Source organism: Panthera leo, chromosome B1 (genome assembly GCF_018350215.1).
Source record: "Panthera leo isolate Ple1 chromosome B1, P.leo_Ple1_pat1.1, whole genome shotgun sequence".
NCBI classification, from domain to species: Eukaryota; Metazoa; Chordata; class Mammalia; order Carnivora; family Felidae; genus Panthera; species Panthera leo.
In genome coordinates, this window is record NC_056682.1 from 40,152,850 (window position 1) to 40,177,603 (window position 24,754).

The 24,754-nt window shown below is 40.0% G+C and overlaps 1 protein-coding gene across 2 annotated transcripts in view; it reads right to left on the minus strand.

Annotated features, from left to right (window-relative positions):
- Positions 1-13,006: 13,006 nt before the first annotated feature.
- The window catches only part of CHRNB3 (cholinergic receptor nicotinic beta 3 subunit), a 31,827-nt gene continuing 20,079 nt past the window's right edge, over positions 13,007-24,754 (minus strand). The window contains exons 4-6 of one of the 2 annotated variants that reach the window (XM_042933863.1): positions 16,395-16,504; positions 15,292-16,174; positions 13,007-13,141 (exon numbers count right to left, since the gene is read on the minus strand). In XM_042933863.1, the coding sequence (XP_042789797.1) occupies positions 13,007-13,141; positions 15,292-16,174; positions 16,395-16,504 (1,128 nt within the window). Of the gene's footprint in view, positions 13,142-15,153; positions 16,175-16,394; positions 16,505-24,754 lie in introns of those variants that run through there. The other variant, XM_042933861.1, reaches the window with a different exon arrangement.

A 24,754-nucleotide genomic window follows, 5' to 3' on the forward strand; every position in this document is an offset into this window, starting at 1 on the left:
TCACCATGAATTTGAGTATTTTAGGTACCTTATATGAGTGAAATCATACACTATTTGTAACTGGTTTATCTCCCTAAGTATAGTCTTCAAGTTTCATCCATGTTATAGCATGTGTCAGAATTTCTTTGCCTTTAAAAAATAATTAATTTGAATTTAAGTACAGTTGACATTGGCACAAAAACAGACATTCAGATCAATGGAACAGAATAGAGAACCCAGAAATGGACCCACAAACGTATGGCTAACTAATCTTTGACAAAGCAGGAAATGGAATACAGTCTCTTCAGCAAATGGTGCTGGGAAAACTGGACAGAAACATGCAGAAAAATGAACCTGGACCACTTTCTGACACCATACACAAAAGTAAACTCAAAATGGATGAAAGACCTCAATGTAATATAGGAAGCCATCAAAATCCTTGAGGAGGAAGCAGGCAACAACCTCTTTGACCTTGGCCGCAGCAACTTCTTACTCAACACGTCTCTGGAGGCAGGGGAAACAAAAGCAAAAATGAACTACTGGGACCTCACCAAAGTAAAAAGCTTCTGCACAGCAAAGGAAACAATCAGCAAAACTAAAAAGCAGCCAACAGAATGGGAGAAGATATTTGCAAACAATATATCAGATGAAGGGTTAGTATCCAAAATCTATAAAGAACTTATCAAACTCCCCACCCAGAAAACAAAGAATCCAGTGAAGAAATGGGCAAAAGACATGAATAGACACTTCTCCAAAGAAGACATCCAGATGGCCAACTGACACATGAAAAAATGCTCAATATCACTCATCATCCGGGAAATACAAATCAAAACCACAATGAGGTACTGCCTCACACCTGTGAGAATGGCTAACATGAACAACTCAGGCAACAGCTGATGTTGGTGAGGATGCAAAGAAAGAGGATCTCTTTGGCACTGCTGTTGGGAATGCAAACTTGTGCAGCCACTCTAGAAAACAGTATGGAGATTCCTCAAAAAATTAAAAATAGAACTACCCTACAACCCAGCAATTGCACTACTAGCTATTTATCCAAGGGATACAGGTATGCTGTTTCAAAGGGGCACATGCACCCCAATGTTTATAACAACACTATCAACAATAGCCAAAGTATGGAAAGAGCTCAGATGCCCATCTATGGATGAATGAATAAAGAAGACATGGTATATATATACAATGGAGTATTACTCGGCAATCAAAAAGAATGAAATCTTGCCGTTTGCAACTACGTGGATGGAACTGGAGGGTATTATGCTAAGTGAAATTAGTCAGTCAGAGAAAGACAAATATCATATGACTTCACTTATATGAAGACTTTAAGATACGAAACATGAGGGGAGGGAAACAAAAATAATATAAAAACAGGGAGGGGGACAAAACATATGAGACTCTTAAATATGGAGAACAAACAGAAGGTTACTGGAGGGGTTGTGGGAGGGGGGATGGGCTCAGTGGGTAAGGGGCATTAAGGAATCTACTCCTGAAATCATTGTTGCAATATATGCTAACTAACTTGGATGTAAATTAAAAAAATAAATTAAATTTTAAAAAATGAAGTAGAGTTGACATAAGAATTTATTTGTGGGGCGCCTGGGTGGCTCAGTTGTCTGGGCATCTGACTTCAGCTCAGGTCATAATCTCCCAGTTGATGAGTTTGAGCCCCGCGTCGAGCTCTGTGCTGACAGCTCAGAGCCTGCAGCCTGCTTTGGATTCTGTGTCTCCCTCTCTCTCTGCCCCTCCCCTGCTCATGCTCTGCTCTCTCTTTTTCTCTCTCAGAAATAAATAAAGATTAAAAAAAATTAAAAAAAGAATTTATCTGCTTTTTGAGGCTGAATAATATTCCATTGTATGTATTTACAACATTTTGTTTACCCACTCATCCATCAGTGGACATTTGAGTTGCTTCTTCCTTTTGGCTGTCATGAATAATGCTGTTATGAACAGGAGCATACAAGAATCTCTGAGTTTCAGTTCTTTGGAGTTTATACCCAGAAGTAGAATTGTTGGGTTATATGGTAGTTCTATGTTTAATTTTTTAAAGAACTGCCATGCTGTTTTTCCACAGTGGCTGCACCATTTCCATCCCTACCATCAGTGTGCAAAGCCTCCATTTTTTCCACATCCTCACTCATCTTTGTGGTTTTGATTTGCATTTCCCTAATCTTTGTGATGTTGAGTATCTTTTCATGTGCTTTTTGACCCTTTATATTTCTTCTTCTTCCCCTTCTTCTTCCCCTCCCTCCTCTCTTCTTCTTCTTCTTTTTCTCCTTCTCCTTCTTCTCTTCCTCCTCCTTCCTCTTCTTTCTCCTCCTCCTCATTTGCATATCTTCTTTGGAGAAATGTGTATTCAAGTCCTTTGCCTCTTTAAACATCTGGTTATTTAGTTTTTATTATTGCATTTGAGTTGTGGAATTTTTTATATATTCTGGATATTAACCTCTTATTAGATATAAACACAAGACTTACAAGAACTGCAAAGCAGGAAGATGGGAGGAAAATTCTCCCAGCCAGGAGCAGGGAAACCCTGATCCTGACTTCTTTACATTTCTTTTATACATGAACATACCTCAGACATATGCAAAAGAAATGAGATAAGCATGTGAATTAGAGGGAAGTCACAGCATTTGTTCAGAAGAACAAGGGAAGCAAGGATTGAAAATTCATAAAGGGTCATGAAGACAGTAAAACATTAAAGAACTCTTTGTTAACTGAGATTTTTGACTTTTAGGATTGACCTGGAATTTTCTTGGTTATGATTTCATTATCAATATCTTTGTGCGTGTGTGTGTGTGTGTGTGTGTTCACACAAGTGCACATGCATGGGAGTGTCTTTGTGTATCTGAACTATTAGATCAGTGACTTTTAGGGATGGAATGGAGCTCATAGGTTATTTAACTCAACTCTTTTTTTTTTTTTTTTAATCTCAAGAGGTAGAGTGGCTTGCTCATGATCACACAGCTAACAGGTTCCACATCTCCTGACTCTTAAACGATTTCCCTGACCCCAGTGCAATTCAGTCGCTCTTGTGAGAAGGGAATAGAAAAAGATAGTAACTCACCTGAGGTGGCCCATCTTTTCCCCTCAAAACCCCCAGACTAGCCTTACAAAGCAGAAAGCCTCTCTCACGGACAGTAATCAGAAGGAGGGAGACATGTAATGCAAGTGAAATGGAAATGAGGCTAGAGAGATGAAGCTGCACATACTCTCTTATTTGGGGAAGGTCAGGACTATTAGGGTCAAGCTTTATTTTAATGGCAACAGGGCATATAGGTATGGGCTTGAACTTTGGATTTTTTGAGAAAAGCTGAAAATCCAGCTTTTTATATAAAATCTCCTAGTTTTAAAGTGTGGCAACTAAATGAAGAAAAAAGAATAGTGTCCTCGTGTTAGCCAAACAAGACCCATGTGCTGGGCCTGGAGTTTGTAGCAGGGACATGAGTTTGCAGCTTTGGCTGAACAAACTGGTGCTTGATTCCTTCTGTTGGTTGAGGTCATACCAGAGGAGGCTAAGTCCTGGTGGAGGGAAGTGTGAGAAGTGGGAAGGGAAGGAGTGGACTCAGAAGCATGGAGGTACCACCTGAGGGCCTAGGGAGCATCTACTTGGGATGTCTTCACCTAGCCCCATCCTTCCACAGGGCCCAGGGTATGCCTCTTGTGTGTAGCGAGGGGATAGGCCAACAAGAACAGGGGAACAACGTCTGAGCACCTCTTTTTGCCCATCCCCCCTTTTGACTTAAACTGTCATTTGGACCCTTCAGCAGTATCCAGACATTGTGAACCAGAAATGCTATTGCACCCCATTTACACACACGCACACACACACACACACACACATTGTATTTCCAGTTGGTATTTGGAAATGTCTAAAAGGTCATTTTTGCTTGTTGCAATGACCATTGTCATTTAGGCCTGGGGACTAGGGATGTTAAGTATCCTGCAATGTGTGGAACAGGCCAATGTAGAATTATCAAAATACCCATTAGGCCACCTATGAAAAATCAGAACCCTCTTGAGGGCATTAGTTTGGAGCATATGCTAAGCAGGCTTCTTGAGGGGCAGTCACACACCACACCTGTCACACCCAGGAGAAGAAAGAGTAAAGTTGATTGTTGGCACTCTTTTCTCCTGAGGGTTGACTTTTTGCCCATGAAGAGGACCTTACCTGTGAGCAGAGATGGTGGTAGTGCTTTCCTCAGAGGGCTGTTTAGAAGGTTGCCTGAGTTAATCTTCATAATGTGTATTCTTTTTTTAATATGATTTCCCTTTTTATACTGCATTCTTCTGGCCTGGCTGGATCTCCTTTTGTTGCCCAAAGCTGAGACTACCTTTGAGCTCAGAGGCACATCTAATTGTACAACAGGCCAGGCTGCCATACCCCAATAGTGGTCACTCTGTTTGGAGTGTGATAATATACACCACTGGATGTATTGCTGCTCTTGGCTAGTTTTCCCAAACCTAAGATTGTCCATGAACTAAAGAAGTAATGATACTTTTATTTTTACCATTATTTTATTGACAGAAAGTCTTAATGCAAAGGAAGAATTCATATTAGGTTAAACATAAATGGTAGTCACCATGGTGTTCATGAAATGATTTCACTTTAATATATAATAGTAGGTGTTCTGAGAAAGAATTATGACACAGCCAAAAGGTTCAAGCCAGCGGAAAAATGTTACTTTGTGGAAATTGTAGTGTTCTAATGTAGCTGGTTAGAGACCATCTTTAAGGGGCCCAAGGTCATAGGTAAGAGACTTCATAACCTTGCTGTGTGTTATTGTCATAGGCTACACTACTAAATTTACCACTGGGTGGGTGGAGCAATCGGACTGTCATCATCTGGATCCAGAGATTAGTCTTAACACTAATGATGTGTAGTATGTGTAGTATCATCAAATAGTATTCTCCTCCCATGGTACAATATGAATTACACAGTATAATCTCTGATGTCTTCTGCCAAAACTATTTAGCCAGAATTATAACATAACTTCCAATTTATAGGAAATATAGGAAACAGAGGAATACATTAAATGACACCAGAGGCAAGCAACCAGACGAACCCCCAAAATGAGACTTTCTTGGAGGAAACTGATCTGGTCCTTTCAACAAGTCAGTGACAAGAAAGAAATTAAAATAGATTTAAGAGGCATAACACTATGGGTTGAATGCTACTTTAGACAAGCCAGCTACAAATTTAGGCTGTTTTTCAGCTAGTTATAAATTTGAGTGTGGAATTATTAATTTTTCAAAGTATAATAATAATATTTTAGAAATGTTTTAATGTAAGAAAATGTTTCTTTAAGGCACACACTGAAAATTACACACACAAGAGCACACACACACAGCTGGAAATACTGGAAGAGGCTGAGGAAGAGTACAAGTTTGCTCTCATTTTAGGTGCTGGTTTAATTAATGAATGAGACACCTGGGTGGCTCAGTCCGTTAAGCTTCTGACTTCAGCTCATGTCATGATCTCATGGTCTGTGAGTTCAAGCCCTGTGTCAGGCTCTGTGCTGATAGCTCAGAGCCTGGAGCCTGCTTCAGATTCGGTGTCTTCCTCTCTCTCTGCCCCTTCCCCACTTGTGCTCTCTCTCTCTCTCAAAAATAAATAAACATTAAAAAAAATTAATCAACAGATATTAATTAGGCCTTGACCATGTACTCAGCTCTATTAGAGAGACTGTTGGGGTTGTAACAAACGATGTGCTATGATATAACTAAGGAAATAAAATTCACTTGATAAGATACAAAGGGACAATTACATTCTATACTCTCTAGCAGAGCCTGAAAACACCGCAGGCTCTCAGAGACAGGGAGCTTAGTTGGGCCACGTGTTCTTTGAAGGCTTCATGAAGTGGGGTGTGAGCAGAGATGTGAAGGATAAGGACAATTTAGGACAGCTCTCTGTGGGTCTGTGCAGGTGTGTGTCCCACACGCTTGCACTTGTGATGGACTGTTGTACGGGTCTCACAACATCCACTTGTTGGAAGTAGTGAAGGGGGACAACTATCTACCTCCATTTTCACCTCAGTCTGTACTTTCTAACTGATTAAATTCTTTCTAACACGTCTCTTAACTCAGGCAAAAGACCTAGCTGCAGGCACAGCATCCGTGATGGAGACTGAAACCCTTGTCCCTCAAACAATAATGGTGACTGCTCTGTGGCCAGCAAGACCCCATGTGACTGACTCCAAGACACTGGTCCACTTGACCTTTACTGGCTACCTGCGTGTACCCATGACGTTCGCCCCACATTTTCCTTATACAAATCTGAAAGTATTTTCAGCACTTTGCAGTCTTTGAGACATCAGTCTGCTGTCTTTCTGGTGTTGGCTTCACGGAAATACATTCCTTTCTGGTTTCGCCACTAGTCTCTCTGCCTTTGGATTTTGTCAGCAGTGAGTGACTGACGCTGGTCTGTTTGGGCCCCCCAGAGCCACATGCTCTTGCACCCCTGCTCCCCGGTTGCAAGAGCTGGAAGGTTTTACTCCCATAGATTTTTCTTGTTATACATTTGAAATTAAAATTTCTTTGCTTTAAAGTTATCCTTTGTCATTACTATCTTTGGGTTATTGAGGTGTCTAAATATTTATGCTTTTCCATATTTGAAAAGCTGTGTGTACACATATAAACGTTTGACCTTTGCTGTATTTGTGTCTGGTCAGAAAGAGGCTTGCTGTGGAAAGTGTTTCATGCAGTATTTATCAAACTTTAAAACTGAATTTGAATTTAAATGCATTTTTCTAAGATTAGTATTGTCATTTATCTAGCAAACTAATGAGTTAGATACAGTTAAGTAATGAGTTAAAGTCAACAGTGTTCTCAATAAAGGAAAGAACTGTGATTTGCCCTTTGAATCCACAATCCAGTCAGGGATTTAAAGGAGGGAAGCCTTGATTTTCATCACAATGTATCCCTGCAAATCCTGTTCTAAAGCAGTGTAAAAAGATTACATTTTCCCAAAGAAACAAAGTTCTAATTAGAAGTTGTGTGCTTTAAAAATTGTGAAAATCTCCAAAGTATAGAATTTTAGAGCAGGAGAGAACTATGAGTCTTAACCTTTAATTAATTGACCAGGAAACTAAAACCCCCGAGGGGGCAAGTGACCCACCTAAGGCCCCACAGCCCACAGAGCGAGGTAATAAGTGGTCTAGAGCCCTTTGGGTCCTAGTGTCTCATTTTCCACCTCACCATGTTGTTTCCCTTTTAAAAAACCCAGTAAAATGTACAGAGAAATAATAGATATGTAGACCAAGCAAGGAACCCAATGTTCTACAATGTGTGTGCATAGCACATAAAAATATAATTCTATGGTATAAAATTTGGTATATGTTCAAAAATAAACTGCCCGTGTTAAATATTACTTACACACTTAAAATATATATAAATGTGATTTCTGTTTTGGAATTTATAACTACTTTTGAGGGTGATTAGAATGGCACGAATCTCTGTAATAAAGCAGTCCGGGCTATTTGAAAATATTCTATTATTTCGGTTCACTATGGCCTGTGTTTGTTCTAAAATGAAAGTAGATCTGGGTACTTTTTAGGCCTAGGAAAGGGAGCCTTACAAGACAGCCAGAGTAATTAAAGAAACCATATCCAGGAGGAGAGATCAAGGGCACAAGGGAGGAAGAGATTAGGTCTGAAAAGGACAAGGGCTATTTGGGTATGAAGAGGATGGAGATCTGACTGGAAGCAGGAAAAACAGTTTGGAAACCAGTGCAAATGTCCAGGAGATTATAAACAGCGAGGCGTGAAGAACCCCACTGGAGTGGATATCCTGCCAAATCTAACAACATATGTGGATCACTGACTTCAAGATGTGCTTCACTTTTTTTTTTGGTCAATAATTAGCAATTTTATTCCTAAGAGAATCATCTCTCCAGTGTCTATTGTGTCCAGCATCCACCAGCCTGTAAAGTCAAGATTAATCAGAGTCCTTAAAAGAGATCCACACTCTTCTCATGGCATAGTGTCACCTGTGGTGATTTTTCAGTGTCCTAGTCTCCATATACAATTGGACATATATATTAAGGATTGAGATTTAGAAAAGATCAGTATAAAATGGCTGGCTGGGGGCGTCTGGATGGCTCAGTCAGTTAAGCATCTGACTTCAGCTCAGGTCATGATCTCACAGTTCATGAGTTTGAGCCCCACATTAGGCTCTGTGCTGACAGCTCAGAGCCCAGAGCCTGTGTCTCCCTCTCTCTCTGCTCCTGCCCTGCTCATGCTCTGTCTCTCTCTCTGTCTCTCTGTCTCTCTCTCTCAAAAATAAACATTAAAAAAAAAAAGCTGGTTGATATGTTTCATTTCGTGTGTGTGTGTGTGTGTATGTCCTCCAAATCCTACTGATATATCAAAATAAATGTAAAATGAATACATCCATGACTGCACTGGAAAGTTGTCTGAGGCATCTTCACAGACCAGATTGGTGGAGAATAGCTGAAATATGCAGCACAGATCAGGTTTATGATAAAACCTAACAGAGCAGTGGAATTTTGGTCCCATGAAAGAAAGATGGGACCACCAAAGAAATTATTTGCTTTCTAACAATTCTAAGATTATACACAGGGGAGACTTCAGGTATAATTGTTGAGTAATCAAGTAAAGGACCAAGCACAGCTGCAGCAGTACTCTACTTTTCATAGTGGCTTTCACAGTCTGTCCCATCTGGTGGGCATTCTGACACATGAGAAACCAGAGTGAGCACTGGAGTCAGTGAAATAGTTTAGTTTAGAAATAGTTTAGCCCAAGATTATTTATGGCTGCCATGAAGAAAGGGGTTCCTTGAATGTATTAGATGAGCTACTCACATACTCTAGAAAAATGCTTTCTTGGACATAGACAGTAAAGGAAAGCAACTGGAGCCTGGTATTCTGTCATTAGAAATGATTTCCACTGTTAGGTAAACAAACTGTCAAAAATCAACAAACATGGGAATAAAACTACCACAAAAAGCATAAAAAGTATCAGTAGAAGAAGTAACCCCTGAGGAAAAATTGTTAATACAAACAACAGAAGACTTTGAAGTAACTGTAATTAGTATCCCTCCAAGTTATTATAGAAGATATGACATCCAAAAATAAGAATTAGAGTTTTTGGAAATCAAATATTCATCTATTAGCAAATATCCATCCATGATTCATCCATTAACAAACAAAACCTCACCTTGGTAGGTGGGCTGCATAGCAGAGAAGACAATGACTGACTATCAAATTAGTTAGGGGTATCATCAAGCTGACAATGTAAACAATTAAACAAGTAAAAAGTAATGAGAGAAGAGTTAATAAATTAATAAACATGGAAGACAGATCCTGGAATACCAAAATCCTCCTATTAGAAATTTCAAAAAGAGAGGAGAGAGAGAATAGAGGATAGGAAATAATAAAAGAGGTTAGAGAAGAAAATTTTCATGAGTTGAATAAAGACATTAGTCATCAAGTGCCAAGATAAAAACAGAGAGGGAGAAAGAGAGAGAATGAGAGAGAGAGAGAGAGAAAGAGAGAGACAGAGACAGAGACAGAGCCCTGTACATACATACAGCATTCAGGTGACATTTTTTCTTTTTTATTTCAGGTGACATTTCTAAAGTCCAAAGATAGTAAGAAAAGTCCAAGAGTTTCATCAAGGTAAAAATAGGAATCTATAGGAACAAAGGAATAAGAATCAACTTTCATAAGCCATACAGAAAGACAGATACCATATGTTTTCACTCTTATGTGGATCCTGAGAAACTTAACAGAAACCCATGGGGGAGAGGGGAAGGAAAAAAAAAAAAAAGAGGTTAGAGTGGGAGAGAGCCAAAGCATAAGAGACTCTTAAAAACTGAGAACAAACTGAGGGTTGATGGGGGGCGGAGGGGGTGGGAGGGAGGGAAGGGTAGGTGATGGGCATTGAAGAGGGCATCTTTTGGCATGAACGCTGGGTGTTATATGGAAACCAATTTGACAATAAATTTCATATATTAAAAAAAAAGAATCAACTTTCACCATACTTCTCATCTAGAACATGGGATATTGTAGAATAATATCTTCACAATTCTGAGGATGAAAGATTTTGAACTCAAAATTCCATGCTCAACCTATGAGAGCAGAATACATTACAATTTCAGAAGTGCAAGGATTCAGAAAGGTAACCACTCTCAAAAGTTTCTGAAAGAATTGCTTGGAGATGTATTCCTCTGAGATAATGAAATAAATCAGGTAAAGAGGAAAACAGGAGAAAAAAAGTGGCAAACCAAGAAATGAGTAAACCAATTACTTGTTTATAATGTGGTTGTAGACAAAATGTATTGTCAATAAATTATTCAGAGGAAAGAGACACATAACATAAAAAATTGATAACCTGGAATTAGAATTTTGGATGATTTAGCAAAACATAAAAGGTGATAAAAGAAGAGGGGAAGGGAAAGTGCTAAAAGAACTGTTTCATTTCAAGAGTGGTGGCTATGGGCATTAAATCCCAACACCAATTAAAGAAATTTGAATATGTTTATTAATAAATTAATAGAAATGGATGCATAACTTTCAATCCAGTAAAGAGGAAGAAACAGACAAATACAGTCAGAGCTGAAAAGGAACAAAAAAAAAAAAAAAAAAAAAAAGGACAAGAAAACATTACACAGAAAACACAAAACAAAATGGCATGAATAAGACTAACCATCTGGGTGGTAACAATACATGTGAAAAGGTTAAACCCCAAGTCTCAGCTGTAAACTGTTTATGAGAAACATGCCCCAAACCAAATAGTCCAGAATGGATTAAGATTTAAATCTTGGAAAAAAGAACAATTACTTCAAGTTAAAATCAGAATTTGGCAGCAACAATTTTGGAGGGCAAAAAGCATCTGAACAGACTCTTCCTGATGAATCTTCGAGAGGGAGTTGGCAAGTTGGGTGACGAGTGCTCCCAGAGGGGCAGGGAGACACATGGAAACAAAGGAGGGCGTCTTGGCAATGATTTTTTTTTAATTCAACACCAAAAGCAAAGGCAACAAAAGCAAAAATAAGCAAGTGGGATTGCATCAAACTAAACTCCACAGCAAAGAAAACCATGAGCAAAATGGAAAGACAGCCTACGAAATAGGAGAAAATATTTGGAAACCATGTATCTGATAAGAGGTGAGTATGAAAACTAACAAACTATACAAAAATTTCATATAACTCAACAGTAAAAAACCAAATGACCCAATTTAAAAATGGGTAAAGGATCTGAATAGACATGCTTCCAAAGAAGACATACAGATGGCCAGCAGGTACATTAAAAGGTGCTCAACATCAGGGAAATGCAAATCAAAACCACAGTGAGATATAACCTCACAGCTGTGTGAATGCCTGCCATAAGAAAGATGTGAAATAACAAATGTTGGCAAGGATGTAGAGAAAAGGAAACCCCTTTTCACTGTTGGTGGGAATTTAAGTTGGTACAGCCACTATAAAAAAAGTTACGGAGGTTTTTCAAGAAATGAAAAATAGAACTCCATGTGATCCATCTACTTCTGGGTGTATGCAAAGGAAACGAAATCATTTTCTCAAAGAAATATCTGCACTCTCATGTTCATTGCAGCATTATCCACAATAGCCAATGTATGAAAACAACCTGTGTCTGTTGATGGATGAGTGGATCAAGAAAATGTGATTACACACACACACACACACACACACACACACACACACAGAGGAATATAATTCAGCCTTAAATTCTGTCATTTGCAACAACATAGATGAACACAGAGGGCATTGTGCTAAGAAGAGAAACATCAGACAGAGAAAGACAAATACTGCGTGGTTTCACTTACATGTGGACACTTAGAAAAGTGGTTGTTAGGGACTGATGGGGAGGGAAAATAGGGAGAGATTGGCAACAGGGTATAAACTTCAGTTATAAAATAAATAAGGTCTGGAGATCTTATGTAAAACATGGTGACTAGTTGATAACACTACATTGTATAATTAAAATTTGCTGAGAGTAGAACTTAAATGTTCTGAAGAAGAAGGAGGAGGAGGAGGAAGAAGAGGAGGAGGAGGAGGAGGGAGAGGAGGGAGGAGGGGCAGAGGGAGGAGGAGGAGGAAGAGAAAGAAAGGAAGAAAAGAAGCAGAATGGAAAGCCTTGAGAGTACTGTTGAAATGGATTAGACTGGCTGTGAGGACATAAAAACCCATTATCAGAGAATGTTCAGTACTTCTATTTTCTAGGAAAAGATAATGCATTTTAATGACTGCACTCTTGGCAACAGATAACAGTGTTTCTATTGTAAGTTATTTTGATATGGCCCTTAGAGCCAGTCACAACTTACAGTAGGTTCTAGTTTCACCATCAGAAAAACTATACAGTGTTATGAATAAGTCACGAATACCACCTGCCTTAAAGGTTACCACATTCAAGAGACTGTTTTTAACAAATACCACATTTGTTGGGGGGAAGGGGAGGGGCTTTAGTTAATAGGCATCTTGGAATCTTCTCGATAACAAGCGATCTGTGCCAGACCTTTTGGACCAGTGTGATTCCCCAGAGGGTTGTTGAGATTTGCTCATACACATTGCGACAAAGGCATGACACACGGCACCAGTTTGCAAACTCAGGCAAAACTACCAAGGACACCAGTAGATTCAGGAGACCCAGGTCTGTGCACACAAACAGCTTGACTCAGAGACTGCCTTGAATTCCTGGTGTGCATCCTTGGTCCTGCTTCCTGGGGGCATTAGTCCTGCAGCCCTAGCATGTCCTGGCTGTGATGTCAGACCTGGACCATATGACTCCATGAACGTCTGGGGAAGCCAAGGCACGGACCTGAGGGGGTTCTGCTTTACTTAAACCCAACTCCCTCCAGTGGCAATCATGAATTTACTGTGGGCAAACCCACATTTACCAGTGTTCAGTTTCCCTGAGGACGGCGCTGACCCTTCCAAAAAGCTCATGCATTTGGGTACTGTATGTACATGCTAGCTGGATGTCAGTTCTAAGGTGTGATTTTGTCTTTATGGTATTTTAGATTGCTCTGGAGATGTGTTCCTAGTGGGAGCTATGTAGCCACATCTTCAAAGCAGGAGTGAAAATCAGAACAGAGCCTGTAACTGACACTATCAGAAAGAGCCACAGAAAGATTCGGTCCAGAACTTGGGCTACGAATTTCCAGTCTTGTACTACCTGCAAAAGAGAAAAAGATGCCTTCCATTCAATATGCAGGGCAACTGTTCTGAATTCATTTCAAGGGATTGAAAAACAGTAATATTTGGATTTACAGCACTTCGTTTTTCAAATTCACCTAACACATCCCCTGCAACGTAGGCTCAGATTCTCCCCCGTGACTTCCGTAATAACAGTGCCCAAAGGAAACAGCCTGTGAACATTTTCATCAACATAGAAGACGTAAAATAGAAACAACTGAATCATTTATGCATTTGTAGAACAATATTGATCCAAATGGGAAAGGACTGATTTTTCCACAAATAAAAAGTCAGTATTCTTACTAGGATCTTCCTGACCTCATATATGAAATGAATCATAAGCTTATAAATTAAGAATTTTCATGGCCAAATATTATAAGCCTTCTTTTCTTCCACTCCACATGTGGGTATGGCTGCTATTATCTCTGGAATGCCAGAAAACTGCGTGGAGGAGAAGTGACCATGAGATGACAGGAATCTGCAGGGGAGAGGGAAGATCTAGTCCCTTTGGAGGAAGGGAAGTTGGGGGAGAGTGGGGAATAAGCCTATAAGAGCAAGGTCAAAGCAGCAACAAGTTGAGAGGCCAAGGAGGTCTGAAGGACAGGTGCCAGTTTTCCTCTTTTGAAGGAAAAGAAATGTCACATTTCTACTGTATGGGGTTTTTTGAAGATGGACTAGAACAGGACTTATAGAGAGGGGACATAGGTACTGATGTAGAACCAGAATGCATTCTGCACACATAGAGGTTTAGGAATAAAACCTTGGGGAAAAACACAAAAAAGATGTGTTTAAAGTGTCAATCTTAAGTGGTGGGATTATTAATTATTTTAAATCTGTTTATATTTTTTGTATTTTCCAAATTCCATACCTGATCATGTGTTACTTTTATCATTTTTAAAAAAGCTAGTTGAGTCTTTGAATTCAAATTTTTAAAAGATGTAGAGAAACAACAACGAACAACCCTTAAGAATAGCTAAAGAAGCACCTGGGTGGCTAGTCGGTTAAGCCTCCAACTCTTGATTTTGGCTCAGGTCATGATCTCATGGTTGTGAGACTGAGCCCTACATCCAGCTCTACTCTGAGCATGGAGCCTACTTAAGCTTCTCTCTCTCCTTCTACCCCTCCCCTGTTTGTGCTCGCTTGCAAGCATGTGCTCTCTCTCTCTAAAAAAAAAAAAAAAAGAATAGCTGAAATGTTAGTTCTATAGCAATGGGTGAAAAACACAACAAATAGTAAGAGAATATGCTAGGTAGTATCTAGATAAAGTATAGACACATGTTTCCTTAAAAAATGTCTTCCATAATTTTGTTTATGGGATCAGGCTCTTAGCACTAATTTGCACTTATTTTAGAGTAAAATAATTGAACCCTACAAATTGTCTTAAAATTTGTTTTAAGCATCAGTAAGATCTGAATCCAGAACTGTTTTGAGTAGGAAATCCACACTCGTGCCACACTTTTTTTTTTAATGTTAGCCAAATAACCACACCCTTTTCCCTCACCAAAATATCTGTTGGAACACTGTATATTTACATTAATCCCGAAGTCTAATTCTGTTCTTTTATTTCCAAATACTATGGCTAGAAATAACCACCATTGAACTAAAAATGAGAGGTAAATTACCAGAGACCAGGATAACCAATTTAAAATGTAAAATTAAATTATTTTAAATAGGGGCGCCTGGGTGGCTCTGTCAGCTGAATGTCCGACTTCGGCTCAGGTCATGATCTCACAGTTCATGAGTTCAGGCCCCGAGTTGGGCTCCTTGATATCAGCACAAAGCCCGCTTCAGATCCTTTGTCCCCCTCTCTCTACCCCTCCCCTGCTCACTCTCTCTCTCTCAAAAATAAACATAAAACATTATTTTAAATAGAGTCAAGTCTAATTACAAGGAATGGTGCTTAATCTATACTTGCTTCTTTTTTGCCCATTGTTTCTGTGAACTGCTTCCTAAAGATCCATACTAAAATTTTTATTCATGTCAGGGCTTGTTTTACATTTTACACGTGAAATGCAGATAGCTAATAATGTCACATTTTAAAAATGACAGTTTTTTATTGTAAATAGATGTGAGAATATTGGTTCTTGCACATTTCAATGGCAGCAGTGTAATGAATACCAGCATACTCACCTGGTTGATAAAATGCTCTTTCTTCACATGCCTTGAAATGTATCTAATGGAATTAGCAGCCTTTTCCAAGAAAGCAACAAGAACTTTTTCTCCATCACTAATCTGTCTTTGTTTTCTTTTTTCTAGAACTTTACCTTTCACCACTGGTTGGCTCTCATCTTTGTCTGGGAAAGAGTAGCGATCCATGTGGTCCTTCATACAAAGCAATTTAGGAAGTTTTTGTAGAAAGAGTCTCTTAACCCAGGGGGCCATGGGATGGTAAGTCGAAGAAGATCTGTGGTGAACATTAATCACGAAAACAGTAACAATAATCGACAGGGTAACGAAAATCATTATGAACAGCAGGTACTCCCCAATGAGAGGAATGACTTTTGAGGAAGATGGGATTATTTCCTCAATTACTAGAAGAAAAACTGTCAGGGAAACAAGAACAGAGGTTGATAGCGAAAGCTTTTCTCCTTCATCAGAAGGCAAATAGAACACGAGCACTGTCAGAAAAGACAGCCCCAGGCAGGGGATTATCAGGAAGAGGGTGTAGAACAGGGGTAGGCGGCGCAGAACAAAGGAGTAAGTGATGAACGGATAGGAGTAGGTGCCATCTCTCCTGTTGCCCTTCATCCCTTTGGCATTGAGTATTTCCCATTCTCCATTATCAAAGAAGTCTTTTCTGTCAACATTTTCATTTATCAAAACGAGATCAACCATGGTACCATCATAAGTCCAGGATCCAAACTTCATGGAGCAGTTCTGCCGGTCGAACGGAAAAAACGTGACGTCCATGGTGCATGAACTTTTGTAACTGGCTGGAGGGGTCCAAATGACGGTGCCATTAGATCTCACTATGACTTTGGTCATGAGGGAGCCTTCGAAACGTCCATCTGCACTGTGGTAAAAGCAGTTGGACACTAATGAGTTGGGGTTTTGCCCACCCCTCTACTATTTGTATTTATTACTTTACTACTACGGTGTCAAACAATATTTCAAAAAGAATCAGTTCTCTTCTTACTTAAATCTGTACATTTCTCTTAATCATTTTGCCAGAAACAGGCTTTGCCATCTCTAGTCCTAATCTGACCAGTGTATGTTTCTTCTGGGATACTTACTTTTCAAAGAGAACTATGTCAGGAAGCCAGAGAGATTCTGATGGAACTTTAATTGAACGAATTCCACCATATTCATCAGGGTTCCAACGTAACTTGTGGTCTGTCCACTCCTGCATTAAATAAGCATACCGAAATTTTAGTCTGAAAATTCAGTGTATTAGACTTTGGAATCTTCAAGTTTATGTGAATTTACGAATCCAGTGCTTTATTTAAAACAGGGAAATTCATCCATTTTAGATCTTACGACCTTATCTGTAGCTCAAGATACAGATTGAGCCCAACTGGCCTCTGATCTTGCCCAGGCCCACACAGCCCTCCTACCTGGGATTTCCAAAATTGCCATATCTACTTCCCAATGGAGAGTCTGAGCAACAAACACCATTGATTGGTGATCTATTTTTTCAGGCTATTTTCTCTTAAGAAACAAAAGAAAAACAATGATAGATCTAATTCAGTCTATTCTAGAAGAGTTGGCCCAGGAATATTTTAATCTCATGAAAATGGGTACAAACAATTTTTAATATCGCTCGAGTCTTGGACAAACATCCACCCAGTATGTTAATATGAAACATCCAGTATCCACTGATTAGTCTTGATAACATAACTTTATCCCAATGAAAAAATATTTTCCAAGAATTTCCTTTTAAGTTCTAATCTGAATTTATTTTGTGACCACTCAATTACAGTTTTAAATTATATTCCTAATATTGTTAGCCTCCAGATACTTACATATTTTTCCTCACATACTTACATATTTTTCCTCATAATACAATGAAATCATTTAGCATGTTTTACAGGAGCTAATGGACCCAGATTAACAAACCTGACCATTAACTGATTGGCTTATGAAGGTCAAGAGGATGATGTATGGGTGATCCAATTACAACAGAAGTGGACTTTCTTAAAAAGATTTTAGATCCAGAATCTTATGAAATCTGACCTGAAAATTAAATTCTTCTATCCCATTGTCCCTCATGTAGACAGTTGAGTAATGATGTAGGATAATATGAAATGACATTTCAGAAAGTTTCAAGGGTGTGCCTGCCCAGTGTGAGGCTTCCTGGAGCCCAGCGATGCCAATGTTGTCATTAAAAAATCAGGAGACAGCAGATGGGCAACTTCACTAGATGGTAACATATTGAAATATGCATGATGCCTGAAAAAGTATGAGACTGTACACTCCAGGTGAGACATTGTCTATCTGAGACAAAACAAATTTAAAAGGATATGGCTCATTAAAAAGCTACAAGCTAAAGGATAAAAGATTGCGTGACTATTTATGGAAACCCATGTATATGAAGATTGACAGTTTAAGAGCCCAAACTAATAAAGTATTTACCATGTTTACTTGGTACTCACAGGCTTCTCTCTTTTTACTCTTCCTCTGCCCGTTTTGAAAAGCAAGTGCATTTTCCTTCCTATGAATAATTTGTCTCCTGCTAAGGAGACTTGTACCACCAGCAGCAGGTCTGAATCTCAGAAATGTTCAAGGGAACCCAGAGTAGCATTTTTTGTTTCCCTCTCACTTGGCTTATTTCTCAAAAATTTACGTACAATAAAATTCACCCTTTTTGTGTATGGTGTTCTATGCAAACAGTTGTATAATCACTGATGCCATCAAGACACAAGAACGGCTCTGTTGCCCAAAAAGTGTTCCTCGTGTTGCTCCTTTGTAATCCACTCTCCCATTCCCAACCCCTGGAAACCACAGATCTAGTTTCTGATCCTATAATGTTGCCTGTGGTCATATAAACGAAATCATACAGGAGACAGCCTTTCAATACAGATTGCTTTTATTGACCATAATGTATTTGGGATTCTTCTATGTTATATTAGTGCTTTGTTCATTTTTTGTGTGTGTGATTTGTTCATTTTTATTAGTGAGTAGTATTCCCTTGTATGAAAATACCACAATTTATTATCCTTCTCCAGGAAGGATATTTGGATTCTTCCAGTTTTTAAAAAAAAATTTTTTTAATGTTTATTTATTTTTGAGAGAGACAGAGACAAAGGGTGAGTGGGGGAGGGGCAGAGGGCGAGAGGGAGACACAGAATCTGAAGCAGGCTCCAGACTCTGAGATGTCAGCACAAAGCCTGACATGGGGCTTGAACTCACAAACTGTGAGATCATGACCTGAGCCAAAGTTGGATGCTTAACCGATTGAGCCACTCAGGAGCCCCTGGATTCTTCCAGTTTTTAATGATTACAAATGAAGTCCCTATAAATATTTTGTGCAGTTTTTTGAGTGAAAAACGCTCTTTCTTTCTCTTGGGTAAATACCCAGGAGTGGGATGGTTGGGCCATATAATAAGAGTATCCATTTTTAAAAATATTTATTTATTTTTGAGAGAGAGAAAGTGGGAGAGGGTCAAAGAGAGAGGGGGATAGAGGCTCAGAAGCGAGCTCTGCCCTGACAGCAGAGAGCCTGATGCAGGGCTCAAACCCATGAGCTATGAGATGGTGACCTGAGCCAAAGTTGTATGCTTAACGGACTGAGCCACCCAGGTGTCCTAGTAAGTGTATGTTTAACTTTATATGAAACTGCCAAACTGTGTTTCAGAGTGACTGTATCATTTAACATTCCCACTAGCAATGTATGAGAGTTCTAGTTCTTTAGTCTTCTCCAGTACTTGGTATTGCCTCAGTTTTTATTTTGATTATAATAGTTATGAAATGGTATCTCATTATGGTTCTTAATATGCATTTTCCTAATGACTAATGATGTTGAACATCTCTTCGTGTGCTTATTTGTCACCCATATATCTTATTTGGTGAAGTGGCTGTTAAATCTTTGGCATATTTTTTAATCAAGCTGTTTGTTTTTTTATTACTGAGTTTTTAGACTTCTTTTATATATTCTGGATAAGAGCCCTTCATCAAATATTTGATTTGCAAATATTTTCCCACAGTCTGTGGTTTCTTAATTCTCTAAACAGTGTCTTTCATAAGACAGATATTCTACACTTTGATGAAGCTTATTTTACCAATTTTATTTTTTAGGAATTATGTCATATCTAAGAAATATTTGCCTAACTCAAGTTCTCCTATATTTTCTTCTAGAAATTTTGCAGTTTTTTGGGTTTTACATTTAGATCTAAAATCCTTATTTGGGGTTAATTTTTTTTATTGTGATGTGAATATAGAATGAGGTTTTTGAGTTTTTTCACATATGGATGTCCAATTGCTTCTGCACCTTTTGTTGAAAAGATTAAACATTCTCTATTGAATTACCTTTGCACATTTGTCAAAAATCAATTAACTGTATATGTGCGTGGGTCTATTTATGAGTTCTTTGTTCCATTTCATTAATCTGTGTCTCTCCTTTCCCTGGTACTACACTCTCTTAATCTCCATTGCTTTCTAGTAAGTTTTGAAATCATATAATGTGAGTCCTCCAACTGTATTCTCCTTTTTCAAAATTGTTTTGGCTATTCGAGTTCCTTTGCTTTTCCATATAAATCTTTAAATCAGGGGCACCTGACTGGCTGGCTCAGTCAGTTAAGCAACCAACTCAGGTCAGGTCATAATCTCACAGTTCGTGAGTTCAAGCCCTGCATTGGACTCTCTGCTGTTAGCACAGAGCCCACTTCAGATCCTCTGTCCCCCTCTCTTTCTGCCCCTCCTCCACTCATGCTCTCTCTCTCTTTCTTTCTCTCAAAATAAATAAATAAACTTAAAAAAAAATTTAAATCAGTTTGTTGCTATCAACAAGAAAAATCCTTCTGAAATTTTAATTATGATTGACTTGAATCTATAGATTGATTGGGGGAGAACAGACATCATAATATGAGTTTTCTGATCCAGGAGTATCATTTCTCTCTTCATTTATTTGGGTCTTCTTTGATGTTTTTAAATCAGTGTTTTGTAGTTTCAACTTACAGACCCCATACATATTTAGATTTATACCTAAGTATTTCATTTTTTTTTGTTGGTTTTTTTGTTTTCTGTTTTTTAATTTTTTTTTTTCAACATTTTTTTTTATTTATTTTTGGGACAGAGAGAGACAGAGCATGAACGGGGGAGGGGCAGAGAGAGAGGGAGACACAGAATCGGAAACAGGCTCCAGGCTCCGAGCCATCAGCCCAGAGCCTGACGCGGGGCTCGAACTCACGGACCGGGAGATCGTGACCTGGCTGAAGTCGGACGCTTAACCGACTGCGCCACCCAGGCGCCCCTGTTTTCTGTTTTTTAAGAGAGAGATATAGCTGATAGCTATAAAGCTTATTGACTCTGTACTCAAGCTAAAACTAGCTTTATTCCATCTTTTCCTCTGGTAAAAAAAGAAAATGAAGACAATAAAAACAGAAAAGTTGGCCTTACTGGTAAAATATCTGACAAAAGGTGGAGGAATTATATAAATAAGCATGTTACACAGTGTTCAAGTTCGGTGACAAACGGGGAGAGAAATTATGGAATGAAGATGAACTGTAATAACAGAAGCCTTTGGTTGACTTCTACTTATGCAAGGCTTTGTTCGAGGAGGAAGTGGCATGTCAAGAGATCTTCACAGAAAGAGGAGAACAATGAACTAAGAAATAAAGTCGATATGTATTGCCTGCTGCCTCCAATTCACCTGCCCTTCTCCCGGTAAGAGCACCCCCCATTTCCTCATGGAGAACCACCTCACTGCACTGTCACCCACCAGCTGGGGGTGGATCTGACTCTTCTTTCTGGCCCAGAAATGGGGCTGTACCTCACACCTGCCCACTGTGATCAGGGACAGCAGGTAACCAAGTTGGAAACAATGACATACCATGCATCCTCTGGAACCACTGGAAAAGAGGCTGGCCTTTCTCTTTCTTGAAAGAGAACTTGAACTTGAACACAGGAAGCACTTTGAGGCTGGAGCTCATATGGCCACCTTGCTGCCATTAGAGGAGGACTGAGATGAGAATGGGGTCAACCCAGAGGACAAGGAGCCCAGAGACACACAGAGGGAACGCTGGGCCCCAGGAATATTGCTTGAGTCCCTGGATCAAGCTGCACGTAAAGCTAGCTTTGTCCCTGGACTTTCCAGGTTGTGAAAGCCAATACGTTCTATTTTTGCTTATGCCAGTTTGGGTTGCGTTCTCTGTCACTTGCAACTAAAAGGTTCTCAGCTGATCCCGGGAGAATCTGAGCAGGTCTCAGGCAGGCAGTGAGTCCCAGGGACAGACACAAAGAGACAGATTGGCTGGGACTGTGCTTTTATGTGCTAGCTCCGTCTTGAGTGGACGATGTTGGTGAGCTCAGCCACCAAGTCCAATCTCACTCTTCCTCCATTTGGAGCATAAAGATTGCTGGGAACAAACTTGCCTGCTTCTTGGATCCAGGTTCCTCTCTCCTCCAGGCACAGCTGTCTTTTCTTACGCCTGCTTCCACTTTGCAGAGAAGGTGGATAGCTACAATTCTGGGGCCCCTGCCTTCATGCAAACCCCACCAAACAAATAACTGGTTTTACAAACCATTCTAAGGGAACTGGGGCATGCCCTAGGGTGAGGGACTTTTCAGTCAGAAGGGTTTGTGTTGCTTAACTGGACCTCCAACCGCAAGATAAACATCTGTGGCCAGAGATAACAGAGTGGTAGTGGTTCATTGGGCTCACAGTTTGCAGGGAATTAATGCATTCCACAAGTACCCAAGGCTGAACACACCGCTGCCATGTGCTCCCGGCCTGGGGCTGCCTCACACAAGAAGGCAGTGCCGTTTGGGTATAATGATAGCGAACCACAGGATGGACAGGGGAGGTAGTTCTGAGCAGACCACCTTTAAAGCTGAGACCGAAAGGGAGGGAGCAGCCGTGAGTGGTGGTGTGGGTTAGGGAGAAGTAGGAGGGTGTGGGCTCCCACCTGGGGCAGGGGTGAACAAACGATGAGTAAGGGATGCGTTGAATCCACGGGGAGCACATAAAGCGATCTACAGTGATTTAGGTTTTGTTTCTGACCAGTAAGGAGAAAGGGACTAGCTGGGACTCTTGGTGAATGCTGCTTACCTTGGAGTATCTGGAAGAGAAAGAGCACTGGACTAGAGTCAGAAGCCCTGAATCCTCCACTTGTACTGTCCTGTACTGGTTGTACCCCTTACGGGGTGTCCTTCTGTAACCAGACCTGGGGAATCAGAATGTTCTCCCTGACACATCCATCTGGAGAGGTTCCCTGGATTTCTACAAGATGTGTGTCCATCATGATGCTGACAGTGCCCCATGCCCCAGGAAGAAGAAGACATGTGCTGAGTCAGCAGTGTCAGGGTGAGGATTCAGAGACCCCCCCCCCCCCCCCCAACCATCCTCTATCTTGCTAGAGAGGTCTGAGGCTTTCTGGTCACTCCCTGCTCTGTCTGAAATCCTGGGGGCAACTGGAGACTAATCTCCTGTCTCTCCCTTCTTATAGTAAGGGCTTAGAAATAATATCCTATGTTCATATAGCACGACCTGGCCAAGATTCTCAAAGCCCTTTACAAACATCAGCTCTACCTTGAAGTAGTCAGTTCCCAGGCTGAGAGCTGTGTCATTGCAGAAAATGGGAGAGCACGGGGTATGTCAGGGCCAAATATCAAGTTAATCTGTGACTAAGAAAAAAATGGAAAAAAACTTTCTTAATTCTGAACAGTGCAATTTCAAATCCATATCATGTACATTCCCTTGTCCTTTCTTACATACATTACCTGAAATAGCAGTCATAAATATCTAGCTAGTATCCAGCACCAAATTTCATTTAAATGTAAGTCAAAGTCATTTTTTTAATGTTTATTTATTTTTGAGAGAGAGAGAGAGAGAGAGAAAGAGAGAGAGAGAGCAGGGGAGGCGCAGAGAGAGAGGGAGACACAGAATCCGAAGCAGGGTCCAGGCTCTGAGCTGTCAGCACAGAGCCCGACACAGGGCTTAAACTCACAGACCACAAGATTGTGACCTGAGCTGAAGTTGGACACTTAACTGACTGACACACCCAGGTGCTCCTAAAGACTTTTTTACTACAGAAATAATCTCCTAGTTATTCTTAGTTTAATACTAAGACCAGGAGGTAGTAAGGAACAAATAATGCCTTGATTTGTAGCCCCTGAGGCATCCCTGGGATCTTCAATTATCTTAAAGTCAGGTGTGAAATTCTTTTTTTTTTTTTAATTTATTTATTTGTTTTGAGAGAAAGAGAGAGACAGGCCGACAGACAGCATGAGTGGAGGAGGGGGAGAGAGAGAGAGAGAGAGAGAAACCCAAGCAGGCACTGTCAGCGCAGAGCTTGACATGGGGCTTGAACTCACAAACTGTGAGATCATGACCTGAGCCAAAATCAAGAGTCAGATTCTCAACCGACTGAGCCACCCAGGTGTGAAATTCTTAAAACCAAGCTAATGTTGATTCATTTTAACCTTAAAGATAACAACATGACACATTATGTGTCCCACATTCGCATTATATCCATGAGTTGTTAAGGCTAAGAAACAGGATTTGTCATTAAGGATGAAAAAGCCTACAAAGGTGGCAGCAAGAAATGAAATTTACTGAGTCCCTACTACACGCCAGAGAAGGTACCAGTCACATTCACACATATGATCTCATTTAACCTCTTAACCCAGGAACTAGGCATTGCCTCTATTTTACAGATGAAGAGATTGAGGGTCAGAGAGACAAAATGACTTGCCCAAGTTTACAGAGCAGGATTTCTGATTCCTAACTCCTAATTCCTGCTCAGTTCTTACTCAGGGTCCACTTGACCAAGAAGACCAAGCTTGCCTCCTTTGCTAAGGCCAGAGTGAGGCTGTAGAGAAAAAAGGAAAAGAAGATGCTGAGGAAAGAAGGTCAGAGATAAATCCACAGACTTGAAAACATGCCATTGCAAGTTGTGGAAAATGATCAGACTTTGGGAAGATCTCCCTGACCTTTACAGCAAGGCTGTCCCTTCGATAACAGGTTGGTTTCAGATTTCTTCTCAAAGACTAGCTCCAGGGATCTATCCCATAAAGCCTTCATATGTTTGCTGAACTTTTTGTTGATCTAAAACAGGAATCAGCTGTTGGAGAAACAAGGCTAGTTTGAGATGTTGGCCTTGGCAGACATTCAGGTGGTTTTATTTTCCTCGGGAAGACAAAGAGGGTAGAACAGAAAACTCTTCTCAGCTACTCACTCAGAATCTTACTGTCCTATTTGTGCGTACACCCAACAGTGACTAGCCCAGCATGTTACACTGTGCCCAGTGCATAGTAGGTGCTCAGTAAATGCTTCTTGGGTGAGTGAATTTGACATCTGTTGTCATAGTAATTATTCACATGATAATATTTAGGCCAAGGGCTTAACTCTTTATCAGTAAAGAAAGGGTGGTTTCATTTTTCCATTACCTTTAAGGTGCTTGCAGTGCAGTTTTCCTAACCTTGGCACTAAGTACTT